This window comes from Meleagris gallopavo, chromosome 6 (assembly GCF_905368555.1).
Source record: "Meleagris gallopavo chromosome 6, MGAL_WU_HG_1.1, whole genome shotgun sequence".
Classification (NCBI taxonomy): Eukaryota; Metazoa; Chordata; class Aves; order Galliformes; family Phasianidae; genus Meleagris; species Meleagris gallopavo.
The window spans coordinates 4,555,955-4,570,905 of record NC_139409.1 but is presented as its reverse complement, the minus strand read 5'-3'; the positions used below and the strand labels follow the sequence as shown (position 1 = coordinate 4,570,905).

General features: G+C 42.0%; 1 protein-coding gene across 2 annotated transcripts in view; it reads right to left on the bottom strand.

Moving 5' to 3' along the window:
- Positions 1 to 14,951, bottom strand: part of CTDSPL (CTD small phosphatase like) — a 72,362-nt gene that overhangs the window by 15,128 nt on the left and 42,283 nt on the right. The window contains exons 4-5 of one of the 2 annotated variants that reach the window (XM_085226943.1): positions 11,995 to 12,027; positions 4,530 to 4,631 (exon numbers count right to left, since the gene is read on the bottom strand). In XM_085226943.1, the coding sequence (XP_085083069.1) occupies positions 4,530 to 4,631; positions 11,995 to 12,027 (135 nt within the window). The remainder of the gene's footprint in view (positions 1 to 4,529; positions 4,632 to 11,994; positions 12,028 to 14,951) is intronic. The other variant, XM_085226944.1, reaches the window with a different exon arrangement.

Here is a 14,951-nt window from a genome sequence, read left to right as displayed (position 1 = left end):
CCACAGCCTGGAAACAGCTGCAGGAGCAAGCAAGATGCTGAGCCCTGTTTAATTGGGCTGATTAACAGCTTGCTTCATGGTAACAGCCTGAAACAAACGCTGGGAGCAGTGGGGCTGGGAGCTAGAAAGGCACTGCTGAGCTTACGCTGCAGAACAGCCTCACTCAGCTCCTTCACGCCTTCCCTCCTGGTTTTCTGGATCAAGGTTTGAGTAGCACAAATGAGAGTGGCCCTGAAGAACTGGGGAATCTCAAAAGAGCCTCTGCAGACTCGCTGAGGAGTGCCAAAGAAGCAGCTGAGGAAAAAAGCTACAAACACACACTAGTGAGTCTTAAAGGATGCTCAAAGAAAAACGGAAGGGAATCCTGCAGCATTAACCTCAAACATAACCTTGATGCCTTTCACTGCAAAAAGGAGACTCTCATTCCATTGTTAAATGACAGCCATAAGAATTTATACGTAGCACACTGCCAGTAAGGCTGGTCTGCTCTGACTTCTGCTAGTGCTGCATCAGACAGAACATCATAGAATATCCCGAGTTGGATGGGACCTGTAGGGATCACTGAGTCCAACTGCTGGCTCCACACAGGACCCCTACTGATAAACCACTATCAACAACCAAACCTCTGCAGCAGCCAGAGCTGGAGAGCCCAGTCCTGCTGATGACTGGTGTGCCAAGAGGAGCTAAAGAGAGCTTCAAATTCCTGAAGACCCAATCTACATTTTTCCTTGGCTTCTAACAAGCAAACATCTAGATACCAACCTCTCTGCTTCTGACACAGGGGAGGCTCCAGCTGTTTCCTGCATGAAGTTCCTATGCCACAGAAGGACAAGAAGTGATGACCTTAAGTTGTGCCAGGGAAACTCAGGTTGGATATTAGGAAAAAATTCATCTCAGAAAGAGTGGTGATGCAGTGGCACAGGCTGCCCAGGGAGGTGGTGGGGTCACCATCCCTGGAGGTGCTCCAGAACCATGGAGATGTGGCACTGAGGGATGTGGTCAGGGGGAATGGTGAGGGTGGGATGATGGTTGGAACTGGGGATCTTAGAGGTCTTTTCCAACCTTAATGATTCTGTGATTCTATACTGCTCTGCAGCCTCTCCAAAAGCAAAGAGAACAGGTACACAAATGTTCCGAAGCTTCACCTTGAAAGAAACCCAAATGAACTTCCAGTAAGACTCAGCCACTCAGTTCTCAAGTGGTTGCCAGCTCTGAGCACACTTTGAAGAGACGTGCACACACTTGTATCATTTTTATATGCATGACTCCCTGCAGCAAGACAAGCATTCTGTAGCAGCAGAGAAAGAATACGTCACTGCAAGTTGCAAGGTTTTGAAGCCCACTGATAAAAAAAAACACAGCTATAATTGACCTTTCTTACCAACAGGACCAGCAGCAACCAGATGTCAGAGAAAACCACATTATGTTTAGACAACTTAGTTCTTGCTAACCAACAAAACTCACCCTCAGGACTCTGCAATACTAAGACCAAACTACTCTAAACTAGCTACGTGCTTCCCCCACTTGTATTTGAGGTACCACATAGCTGTGGTGTTGGCACAGGCAATAAGGAAGGGAGTTCTGTGGACTGGGGTTCTGTGCTTCATCACGATGGGAAGGCAGGAGCAATGTCTGCAGAGCTTGCTGGCTAAAGGCTTCTGGGGTTGCACACATGAAGCATTTACATGCCAAGAGGGAACCGCAGAGAGACTGAGAAAGAAGACAAAGCATTTCCAATAAGAACTTTTTAAAACTGTTCTCTGCTTAATGAAAAACTTCAAAGTTTTTAAAATGTTCTAAAAAAGAAAAGAAAAAAAAAAAAAAGCAGAAAAGTTTCACAGCCAGTTTTGAATATGACCACATTCCAGACTTGCATGTGGTTTAATTTATTTCACACAAGACAATATTTACATCTTCTTGATTTAATAATTTATGATTTTTACTTCTATTATTGTTTTATGATGGGAATGATAACTATAATGTCTATCTATTCCTTTTTTACTCTTGCCAAAGCACCTCAAACTTTTTCCTTTAGTATGCATTTAACATAAAAGACTAATACCTTCTCCTGAAGCTTCACAAGTATGCAGAAGCATAAAAAGATGAGAATTACCCTTCTTCAGATGTTGCTGCTTTCATAAAAGAGTACTTTAAATACCCTGCAATCTCTGGCTGTGTTAAAAAAAATCCAACACAATTATCTGCATTTGAAATATGAAGCCTATTTCATAACAGAATTATGAATTCTACAACACTGCGTGTTTTAAATAAAGCCTTTTGTACTCAAAAATCACAATTTTAGGTATGCTCTTATAGCTTTTAAGTGGGGACCTGGGTAAAGCACACGTTTCAGTGAAAACAACATCTGAAAGAAACCAGAGAAGTAGCATAATCATCTGGGTACAGCAATGCACATACAGCTGTTAAACCCCCCAGTCTTCTGGCAACCCATTGGATTTCTGATGGCCACAGTGACCTTCTTTCAGATGCTTTATGAAAGCAAACCCAAACCATGCACTGGACAGACTGACAGACACTCAACAACTACAGCAGCTTCCTCCAATGTTTACTTTTCTCTTTTGGGTGGTCCTGTGTGGAGCTACAAGTTGCACATGAGAATGCTTATGGATCCCTTCCAGCTCAGGATATTCACTGAGCAGTGTTCAAGACCATGCAGAACAATCTTCTTAGGATTTTACTTTTACTAAAGGATCTTCTTTAGGATTTTACCTAAATATTTAATATTCATTAAATATCCTTTGAAGAAATGGGACAATGACTTTTGAAGATGACCCCACTGAGCGAGCACTCTCGACCCTACACAAAAAGATCACAAAATCATAGAATGGCCTGGGTTGAAAAGGACCACAGTGATCATCTGGTTTCAACTCCCCTGCTATGTGCAGGGTCACCAACCAGCAGACCAGGCTGCCCAGAGCCACATCCAGCCTGGCCTTGAATGCCTGCAGGGATGGGGCATCAACAACCTCCTTGGGCAACCTGTTCCAGTGTGACACCACCCTTTGTATGAAAAACTTCCTCCTAATATCTAACCTAAACCTCCCCTGTCTCAGATTAAAACCATTCCCCTTGAAAGATTTACAGTGTGTCAATCATTAAACATGTATTTCTTTAAAATGGTTAAAAATTATATGTTAACTGCCTGAATGGAACCTCATTTGCTTTTGAGAACCGGAAAAAAAACAAAGCACCAAGTTATCCACAGCATCCAAAAAACAAATTTAAATTTTGCATTTCAAGTAAAAATAATTATTAGGCTTAGCATTATGTAAATTTAGACTTTTACATTCAGCTTTCCATGCCTATTTTTGACTCTCACTTAATGAAGAAGGCATGGTCCCTCCCTTCCTCTTTCAGCTGAACAATTCCCAAGCACAACTTCAGTCTGGGTACAGAAGACAGGATCTGGCACCGAGGTTAAGAGGTTCCAGTACACCACCACAAATCGTTGTGTACCATTAGGCATAATAAAGAAAGAGAAAAATCTTAGTTTCAGTTGGAGGCACAGGAATATTTGTTCTAGTATCTCCATATAAGGTCTTCTTTAAGTCAACAAAGACAGAGTGTTGCCAAATTCTAACCACAACATGAATTATGGTTTGCATATTTAAATGCTGGCAACTTGATATTGCAGGATTAAAATGTTGAATTTATGCTCGCAGTGAAAACTGGAGTGTAACCAAAACTGAACAACTGCAAAGTTAGTGCTAACTCGACACTGCTATTAGTAAGGAGTCTTAAAAATTCTCCAGTACTGAAGTATAAACCTACAGTTTTATTGATGTCTGACGTTTGCTGATCAGAAATATTACAGTTCAATTTATTACAGAGTCAATTTAGGTTATTTGCATCACTGAGTTCTCCGATTCTAACTTTGGACCTATTTAAACAATAGAAAAATACCACTACTTCCACCACATGCTGAATTCTGAGGGGTTATAGAAGTTGCTTCACGAAATGACTGACTCATCAGCAACAGCTAAATGCTATTTGCTCTCCTGCTGTGAGAGCTGAATACTTGAAAACTCTTCTGAGATCAGGACAGCAGATTGCTATTTGCTTTCCCACTACACATGAAGCAATATTCTCCAGCAGTGGAACACAGTGACAGCTGATGCCCCAAATCTATTCCATCTACCCAGCATACAGCTGGGTTGAATTTCCATTCTCCAAGAATATGGCATCATTTAAACATCAAAAGTGAACCCAAATTTCAGAGCAACAAATTCTGTACCTGTTCAACATTGCTCCTGGTTGGAATAGTTACAGGCTAAAGCCATGAAACCAGCAACATTTCAAGGATTTGTTTCAGACTCAGAATCAAAAACCAGTGGTGTCTATGGTACTCAAAGCTACATTAGGATGAATAATTGCTGAAGGAACAACGAGAACTACCAGGTGTCCTGGGAGAGCCTGCAAGACCAGTTAACACATGAAGCGGCTTAGCAGCTCCCACAGCATTCACTGGCAGAGGCGAGGTGCAAGAGATCACTTTCAGATGTACTCACCTTAAATGAACTGTGCACTAAAGTTTCATCTAAATCAATGACCACACACTTCTTCCCATAGTCTGATGCTGTCAGTTCTGGCAGGAGGTATTTAGCTGGTGGCTAAAAAAAGAAAACAACAAGAAAATGTAAAATCTCTACAGAAGAGACACTATTTTACCAACATTACTGTGCCAGTAGTCACTTAACTGAGAAGCAGAATGCACCACTCAAAGTTGAATGTTTGTCTGGGCTTGTTGCAGGGACACATATGGAAATCAATGGCTCATGCAATGCCCATACAGCTTATTCTGTTTTCTAAAATGAAAGACTCATTTAGAACGACCTCCAAAGCGCTCAAAATGAAAATGGCAAAACACCATCACTGATTAAAAACAGTAGTGAGAAGTGGGACATCTGATGCACTGACATCTTCTCCCAGTGGCCCTCTTTCTAACGCCTCAGTTTTAGTCGCTGCTGTTATCCTGCTCCTTCAATACTATTTCTGGCCACATCAGTAGATGGACATTTACACAAATTCTGTTGGCCACAAAGACACCAAAATGGAGAAACTGGTCCTGAAGGAAGATAATTTTGTCCTCCAGAACACGTCCCCACTCTCATTTTTACCACTTGCAAAGGTGCTGACAGCTTTCTCATGGATTGCACTGAGAATCAAGGCATTAAACCTGGAGTAAAGAGAGTTCTCTTAAACCAGGCTATTCAGCATATGCTGCCCTTACAATAATGGCACCAATTACTCAAAGAACGAACTGATTTTTTTATTTTTTAAGAAAAGCAACGTGGTCACATGGCTTTCTGATTGCTCAACTCCCAGTTTAACATCCCAACCTGCAACAGTTACATTATTCTAGACTGATTATTTTCTGAAAGAACAGAAATGGAGCTCTTCCTCTTGAAGCTGAAACATTTCTGGCTTAAAGAGGTCTTTTTGATGGAGGAAAAGAACTAGTTTTAAGGAAAAATATCAATAAGCAAAAGCTCAAGACTGAGAGGAAGTGAAATCAGTTGATACAGAACTCACTTCACTCTCCTGCCATCTCTCTAACTCTTCTGTTTGGGTGCTGCTGTTCTGGTAAGGATGCATCCATCCTTTCTTTGTGGTTTTTGGATACAACTACCTTTTGTAGAGGTGCTTTTGGAGATCTGAGGTCACCACTTGGCACAGAGCAGTGACAGCAGTGAGTAAGATACTACTGCACACATCCCAGCAGCAAGAACTGCTCTCCCCTCATCGCTGATTTATTCCAGATGCCATGTCCAGTTGAAAGATGCTGGCCAGTGATGCCTAGCTACTTTTTGTTTAAATGAAGTAACTAACAAATGAGATCCTGGATGTAAACAGAAGTGTCTTTAGCTAAAGTGTAAATGATTGGGCAATTTTTAGGAGGCCTCACTGAAACTGACTGAGCTCCTTACGATGAACATCAACAACAGCTTCTCGAGTTGGTGAAACAGAAGCTGCCTTGCTTACAAGCCACTTAGTCTTAATATATTTTCTCTCAGCACATATTAACAGTGGCCTTTAAGAAGAAACCACTGCTGCGTAACGCCTCTAAAGTAGGCATGCATCACAAGAATGTAATGGGACCAAAATTTACTGGATGTTCTTTTTAGGTGATAAAGTCCTACACATACATTGCTTGCACAACTGCTTGAGCTCTTTGCTTGGCAGGAGACAAGCACAGAAGACTAGGGCCAGTTTTATGGGATGTAGGTTCTTCATTGCTAATTCAGAATCTAAAAGGCACTCCACCTACAGTTTTCATAATAAGGATACAGGCTTACAACCTAAAGCAAATTAGAGCTTATCAAAATCACACCTATATAAAGACAAATCATCTTCAGAATTCACTGATGCACGTTTCTTGCCTGTCTTCGAAGAAGTAAAAAATGTAAAGACATCTCAAAATATCTTAAGCATATAAATATATTTAAGACAAAATAGCTCCATTTCTACTCTTAAGACTCCTACTATTTAGCGTGACTTTTCGAGTGAACTTAATATGGAAAATATATGGAAATAGACTTTCATATAGAAACACGTACATGAAAAATGTGAACACTAACTTCACAGTTATCTTTGCTCTTTATCTGGAATCCAGTTCACCTGCCATCAGAAAAAGGATGCACATACACCAAGGGCTATGAAGACATGCACCTTTGCCTCATAGAGCCTGAATTCCCTGGCAGGTCGGCCTTCCTATGCGCTCAGGCTTTGAATTCCATCTGCTCCTGTTTTCAGAAGCACCTGTTTGCACATATGAATAAAAGAAACACATCTTCCTCTTTCAAATCCTGCATCTCCGTTGCTTTCAACTTCCAAAACACGTTCACTGCCTGATCTACCAGGGATGTGGAAACTGCTCTGAAGCTGCAGGGACTGCAAGCCGTGAGACCGCAGTACATCTGCTGGTTCTGCAGCAAAGATGACATCGTTGGGGCTTTAGGAACTTAAGGGATTTGTATGTAGGATATCAATCCATTTGTTTTGCTGTTGAAAATTCCTGGTCTAAAAAAAATTCCCACGTTTTCCAGAGTAAAAAAGCTTTTATGCAGGAACTGGCGTTGTTCCACATCAAACTTTAATTTCCTCACTGGTGGGGAGGCAACCAAGAGGAGTTGAAACTACCAGATTTTCATCCCAGTTTACAGTGAACAGTTGTCTTTGATAATTCTTTTTAACACGTGGGCTTTAAAAATATTTAAGTCTACTAAGAGTATTTAACTGCAGCAAACAGCAACTCACATTTACTACACAATCTTCTCCAAGATACTACAGTCCTCCATGGAATTCAGTAGAAAAACAATCTGCAGTATCTCAGTACTGGAAGTCCCAGCTTGGGCTTCAATGCCAACGAGAAATAAATTGTATACAAGTTAAAGCTTTTAAACTTGTTGGTGTTTGGGATTCCTGCGTTCCAGGCAGGTCTCACGGCTGATCAGCCAACTGACCTTGCAGAGAAATGACGGCTGAACTCTTTAAGTCCCATGGAAATTGTATACTGCCTATTGAAAGGAGAGGAGGGGAGCAGAAAAACAGGGCTCCTGGCTGAAGTCAGAACAGCTGCTCAACACAAACCTTTCAAAAAATTTGTTATATAAAGCAAACAGAACCTTTCTTCTCTGCAGGCCCACACTTCCCACAGAAAGCAGAATTAATCCTTTGGGTACTGAAAACGTTGCCTAGCCTAAGCACAGAGCATCAGTTTGCTGTTCAGGCTCCCTCCAGTTCAGTTCTGGTTGCACTCTGTAGCTAACAGGTTCTCCCAGCAGTTGGGCACAGAATGTTCCAACAGAAGCTAACATCTTCCCATTCAAACCCAGCTGCCAAGAGATGGGAGAGAATACTGTGTTGTCACAGGCAGCTCATAAGCTTTCTTTTGGAAAAGCTTAAAACAAGAAGTTATCAAAATGCAAGTGGAACACAGATATCCCAGCACTAAGCTTTCACTTCTGCATGGATTCTGAAGGCTCCTTCCAGTCCCACTCCTTTGTTCAGGGATTTTAAATAGAGGCAAAATGCTAAAGGATACTTGTAATGTATTTAACCAGGTGCACGAGCATTGCTTTATGCTTCCACCTGTTTTCTCAGTCAAAAGAATGAAAATGCTAAGTTACTATGGGGCTGATTTTGATACTTTTATTGTATCTCCTTCCAAACAAAGCTGAGATAAATCCAGGAAAGCACAGGGATCCTGAGCTACACTGAACAGATCTATAAGTCTGCTCCACTGAATTCCCATTTCATCCGTATGTCAGCTGCTATTGGCTTTTTCCCAGGTTTGTATTTAATTCACCCCAGAAAACTCATCATTTTCCAGTACTTTCCCCTCCTTCCCCCCAAAAAGAAATCAATTATGCAGCTCTTTAGCTTATACCTTTATCTGGAAATAGTTCCAGAACACTACATACAAACAGAAACAAGATCCACCTTAAAAAAAAGCCTAAGTCATGTTGTTTTTGTTTTCTGAAGAAAGCAACTTGAACCTGAATGCTTCCTGATGAGCACCTATCAACAGCTAAATGAAAATTCATACCTAATTAATTCTTTTTTAGGTAAGTGCAATTAATAGTCAGAAAACTGATTTCAGCAGAAGATATCCTGCACTGATGCTGTACACGTGTCCATAAAACAAAGTCAGTTCTCAAACAGGTGACCCCCAGCAGATTGCCTGACTTTAAACACACATGATAAAGCTACAGAAAACCTTGTATTCTGACTGGGGCTTCAATATGAAAGTTTAATGAGTTGAGAGTGGGCTGCGTTCTTTTCTGAGCCACTGAGGAATTCTGCAAACACTTGAAGTGATTACGTTTGCGATGCGCCCTATAAAAAGTAAATGTCCAATTTAATTGCAACCAACCTCGCTCTCTGTCTAGAAGATTTTCTGCTGGTATTTATAATACATACAACTCAAACAGGCCATTTCTCATCCATGTCCTCGTGTAGCAGAGCACCGAGAATTTCTGCCTTAATGGGTCTTAATTAGAGAGTGACGAGCATCTCTGAGCTAATCTCTGGGCTCCAGCACTTGGGACAAACAGCCCCTGCAAGATCAGCAAAAAGGACTGCTTTAATTTTGGCCTTTTAATATTGAGGAAATCCTAGATACGAGTACAGTATGAGTACAGATATGACAACAGCATCCCAGGCTGCGACAACAGAGGGCAGCAGCATGGAGAGGGAGGGGACTGTCCCATTCTGCTCTGCCCTTAAGGGCCCCACATGGAGTGCTGTGCCCAAGTCTGGGCCCTCAGCACAGGAGGGACTGGAACTGTGGGAGCACATCCAGAGGAGATCATGGAGATGCTCAGAGGGCTGAAGTGCCCCTGCTGTGCAGGAAGGCTGAGGGAGCTGGGGGTGGTCAGCTTGGAGAAGAGAAGGCTCTGGGGAAACCTCACTGTGGCCTTACATTACTCATAGAGAGGTTTAACAGCGATAGGACAAGGGGAAATGACTTTAAACTACAAGAGCAGAGATCCAGGTTGGATGTTAGGAAACAACTCTTTACTTGGAGGGCAGTGAGGCACTGGCACTGCTGCCCAGAGAGCTGTGGGTGCTCCATCCCTGGAGGTGCTCAGGGACAGGCTGGATGGGGCCCTGTGCAGCCTGAACTGGTAGGAGGCAGTTTGCCCACGGCAAGGGCTGAAACTGGATGAGCTTTAAGATCTCTTTCTACCCAAACCATGCTGTGATTCCAGGATTCTATACACGGCACACTTGGGTCTGTATTTAGAAGGTGACGCAGAGCTGCGTGCTGGCCTGGAGCGACAGGAAGAAACAGCCTGATGTAGGGCCATAAATGTCATACAGCCACCTGCGGGCACTGCTCCCTTGGCAGTGGGCAGGACCTGCCGCAGAAGGGGCATCAGATGGCACAGGAGAAGAGGACTGATCATACATGGTAACCCGCACCCTGAGAATCACATGCCATGACAGAGAAGATAAGTTCATTTTGCTGCCTTAAAGTGCTAGGAATACAGTTCTGCACTTGAACTACAATCATAGAATTGCAGGGGTTGGAAGGGATTTCTGGAGATCATGTAGTCCAATCCCCTGCTACAGCAGTTCCCTAAAGCAGGTTGCACAGAAAGCAGTCAGGTGAGTTTTGAATCTTTCCAGAGGAGAATCCATCACCTCTCTGGGCAGCCTGATCCAGGGCTCTGTCACTCTCAAAGTAAAGAACTCCTTCCTCATGTTTGTGTAGATTTTTCTGTGTTCCAGTTTGTGCCCATTGGCCCTTGTCCTGTCACTGGGCATCACCAAAAAGAGCCCAGTCCCAGCCACTTGTCTCCTGTCCTTTAGATCTTTACAGGCATAAGATCCCCCCTCTGTCTTGTCTTCTCTAGGCTAAACAGGCCCTAAGCAACAAAAGAAAGAAAACAGAAACCTCATGAATCTCTGATTTTCCTACCACTCCCCATGCCTAGCAAAGCACTGCTTTGCCATCACCAAGATGGAGCTCTAGCACAGCTTCTAATTTCATGACTGCATCTGACAAGGCTGTACTCATCTGTAGTTTAAAAACTTTCTTCTTGAGATCATCTTTCATTAACACTGACACCCACTCTTGGGTAACACTTAATTGTAGTTCAGAGCACAGCCAGAACAAGTTGTACATTCAAATGGCTGCCAGGACAACAGCAACCATGACTGAGCAGCACACGGCGAGCATGGAAAGGAAGAGGACTTTAGCAATTGGTATTTTCATTCGGAAATTGGTATTTTCATAGATCTGAAGCTTTTTATTTCCAGCTTGCACATACAGAAATTATGTGTGTATGTATATATACACACAGGCATCAGCCATGTAAGATGGAATCATAGAACAGTTTACGTTGGAAAGGACTTAAAGATCACTGAGCTCCAACACACCAACTATGGGCAGGGTTGCCAACCACTAGATCAGGCTGCCCAGGGCTCCGTCCTACCTGGCTTTAAAAATAGGAAGTGAGGAATAAAGAGTGGTTTTTAACAGCTTTTACAAAGCCTGAGATGGAGGGAAGCGTGCTGCAGTTTTCGCTATCTCCTGACCTGCAGCACTGAGGGCTCTTACAGGAGCCCTTGTAATGTTGGGCTACATGAGAAGAAAGGAAAAGAGGGGAAAAAAATAGTATGTTGGGGAATATTCAGCTCTTTAGGGCTACCAAGGAGCTTCAGAAGGAGCACTGTGTCAACAGCTCTACAAACCAGCACTGGTGTGCTATTTCCTGGAAAGCTCTACAATAATAAAGCCTTATAAACAGCAGAGGAGCTCAAAGAAGTACGTCCAGCTTTTAAAAAGCCTATGTCTTCATAAAAACAAGTCGAAAAAGAACAGCTTTTTTGACCAAAAATGGTCACATCTCATTAAATTAAAAGCTTGAGTTTGAAGGACTTTTTTCTTTTATTTAGGTTTGAAAAATAATTCAAATGCCTAATAGCATTCCACATTTAATCTAGGGAAGATAAGCAGGAATACTAAGGGTCATAAAACAAGAGCTGATAATGAGAGCATCATCTCCAACAAGCAGAGTAATGCAGCTACAGGCACAGAACTCTGCTTCCCTAAAATGGCTTGCTTCAACACAAAGTGTGTTGTTCCCATGTTTTGGCACACATGGAAAAATAAGGGAAAGGTTTTTGTAGCTGTGTTCCAATTAGTGACAACGAGCCACTTTTTGTCACTATCAAAGTAAGCAACCTCAACTCTCAGACTACTTCATGCATTTTCAAAAGGATAGAAATCCAGAAACAAGTTTAGCTGAGATGCAAGCTGAAAGCCATAGAAAACCCAAACCCTTCTTTTAGTCTGTGTACACGTGTGGTTCAGTTCATCTCTGAGTATACAACATAGCAGACAGAACACAAAATCCTTCTGTTAACATGCAACACAAAACAGACCTGTTAGACTGCAACATAAGATGACTCAAAGCAAAGGTTATGAAAATTATTAAAAGAAAAAGGGATAAAAATACATACACTTGGTATAGGCATGACCTGCATCTGGTCACCCTGGGGAAAAAGAAAAAAAAAATCACTGTAAGGGTAATGGCTTTTAAAGGGTAGAACAAAGGTCTGAAGCAGTAAATGTAGCACTCAAACATTTTAAACCAAAGTTCAAAGTATTCAAGAAATCAGGGTAAAAAAAAATAAAAACAGGATCTTGCACTGTAGTTGCTGTAATGATTGGTTAGTATATTGGTATTTATGATTTTTAGGAGACTGGACTGGTAAAACCCATGCTGTAATTAAAGAGATGATAATAAGAAAGCACCTGTATTTACTGTAACTTTTTCAGCTTTAAGGTCTACCAGTGGGTATATTTGTCCATTCTCACTGCAGCAACAAGAGGCTCAGCCAGATCTCAGTAGCACGACAGAAGCCCAACTTTTCAAGTTAACTTTGCTTGAGATGACTGCCTCAGAAAAGACAGCATTAATTAAACAACAGCAAAATAACCAAGATAGATGGACGGATGATAAGCCAAAGAATCCCACTTCCTTCAGTCAGAAATAGGCAGAAGAATCAGTACTTCCCACAACCTTACTTCTTTCAGTGTGCAAGATGACAGTCAGGACCTTAGCCAACTTCATGTTTTGTTCTCATGTTGGGCCTGAGATGCTAAGACAACAGATGCTTCCTTTCAGAGCTTGTTGGAGCATCATCTGAAGCCCGTGTGCCATTTGAGAAAAGAGTGAATCCGAGTAGGTGCTGGTTAGATTAGTTGGCCTGGGATCAGACCACTCTCAAGGATGGGGTTATGCAGGCAGAGCACTGACTATGAACTGTGTGTTGGTTTTTTCTCCCCTCTTTCCATCCTGTGGTAGAATGAAACACAACTGGAGCTTCTCTTCCATCAACAGATGAGAACAGTATAAGACATTGCTACCGTTACAGTAGAAGATTATCTTAATGGTGGGCACAAAAACATCTGAGTTTTCAGGCTTTCCCACAAACTTCAAGAGGCAATCACTGCTGTGTAACTTGCTTGTTGCTCTGGCAATCTGTTGAAACAAGAGCTGTGCCCCATGGTATTATTGTAAAGTTGACTTTCATGAGAATCTAGAATTAAGTCGATAAAGCTCTTGCATCATGCTTCCATTTTTCTTGCCGGATTTATTAAATGATGAAGTAAAAGAAGTGAATTCCTAGGTGGAATCCTAAAAGTACATATGCAAAACCCAAAATGGTTATGACAGCACTTGGAAAAAAAAACAAAGATATATATGGGAGTCTGCTGTTGAAGTGTAAGTGGCCATGAACATGCAAATGCTTTCTGAAAACAATCCTGCTATGAGAAACTTTCAGAATTGTCCTGCTTTATTTCCTGAAACAGGAAGGGCAGTAGGACATAACACTATCATTTGTTTGAAAACAGCCTGTGCACAAAGATACGGAGCCATTTGTTTTAAAGAACAACCCCTTCAGAGAAGAAGCTGACCAAAAGAACAGATTTATCATACTGATTTCTTAAACAGAAATTTATACTAGACTGCTGATAGTAATACATTACTGTTCTTAACCTATCTGACTCTTTCACTGATCTCTCTTGATGCAGAAGACTCTTGGGGAAGCAAAGGAGGAGGTTAGATGAAAAGTCTGGTAAAGAGAAACCAAGCATCTCAGCAAAGATTTATTTTCTAAATTCATCTGTCACACTACATGTTGATGGTGGCCAATGGAATCAGACACTAGGAATTTCTTGCTGTGATCAGTGCAGGTTAAGCAGGAAAAAAGAGTTGCTCATCTGTGTCTGCTGGATGAAGGAGATACTCCTTCAGATCTCAAGAACACATTCCCTACCAGGTCTGTTTTCCTCATTCCAGTGAACCACATTCTCATAGAAGAGAAGATCCTTTCCTTTCGTCTGCACTTCCAAGTGTATTTTAAAAAACATCCCTGAAGCAGACTCCTTGAAGAGTGTTGGAGACGTGACAACAGGTCATCAAAATAAGTTTTCCAACATGACCTTGGAGATGGCAGCATCCTGCATCAGAAAGCAGCATGGGGAAAGACTTACTTATGTAGTGGTTGGGATGGGTGAGGTGGAAATTCAAGGACTCGACCTTTCTGGATTCATTCTTGTAACACAGAAAGCAGCAGGGGCAGCTGCTGTCCCCAGAATGAACTTTCATCTAATTCTGTCTTCTTCCTTGTTGAGTGAGGATCAAGACATTCTCCCCGATCCAAGAAATATAAAGAACTTTTCCTTCATTCATGCCTCACTTCGCTGAACACAATCTGTGTGCCCACTCCTATACAACTGTGAAACAGAAGCAGAAACTACTGCAGAGGAACTGGGCTGGAAGTGAAGTGAAGTGCTGAGAGATGTTGGAGCCCCATCACCTACCAGGACTGGAAAGCCAAGGGAGAAGGGAATGAGTTTGCAGCTGCCTTTTCCTCCTTTTTTTTCCAACCTAGCTCTCTCCTTGAAGTTTGCAGATGGCATCAGCATCTCCAAATGTTTCAAAATGCAGGTAGCAAACTTGTCCAGAATAAAACACCACAATAGCTCAGAAATGACACCTATTGGGTCAAACCGCTAACTGAAGAACAGAAGTTGAGATCTGAGTTTGTTCTGAACAAACCCTCCCTTCTCTCTCAATGCTGCTGCCCCAAAAAACTGGCTGGAAGGTCTTGTCAAACTTCCTGCTGCTGAGAAGGCAGGAAAAAACGAGCCAGGATTTCAGAAGGCTGAACACTGCGTGCTCACAATGACACATCTGACTCTGCATCTGAGCTGCAGGCAGGCTGATATACCCACTGTGATAGATATTGTGTCTCAGAACACACCTTTGTGCTGCATTAAAGAGCTGTTGCATTCGAAGAAAAAAAAAAAATGTAGAAGAGTTTCAGTAAATACAAGTTACTACAGAGAAACGTTGTATTGAAACATTAGAGAGTGGACCATTCATTCATTACCAGTATTAGCATCA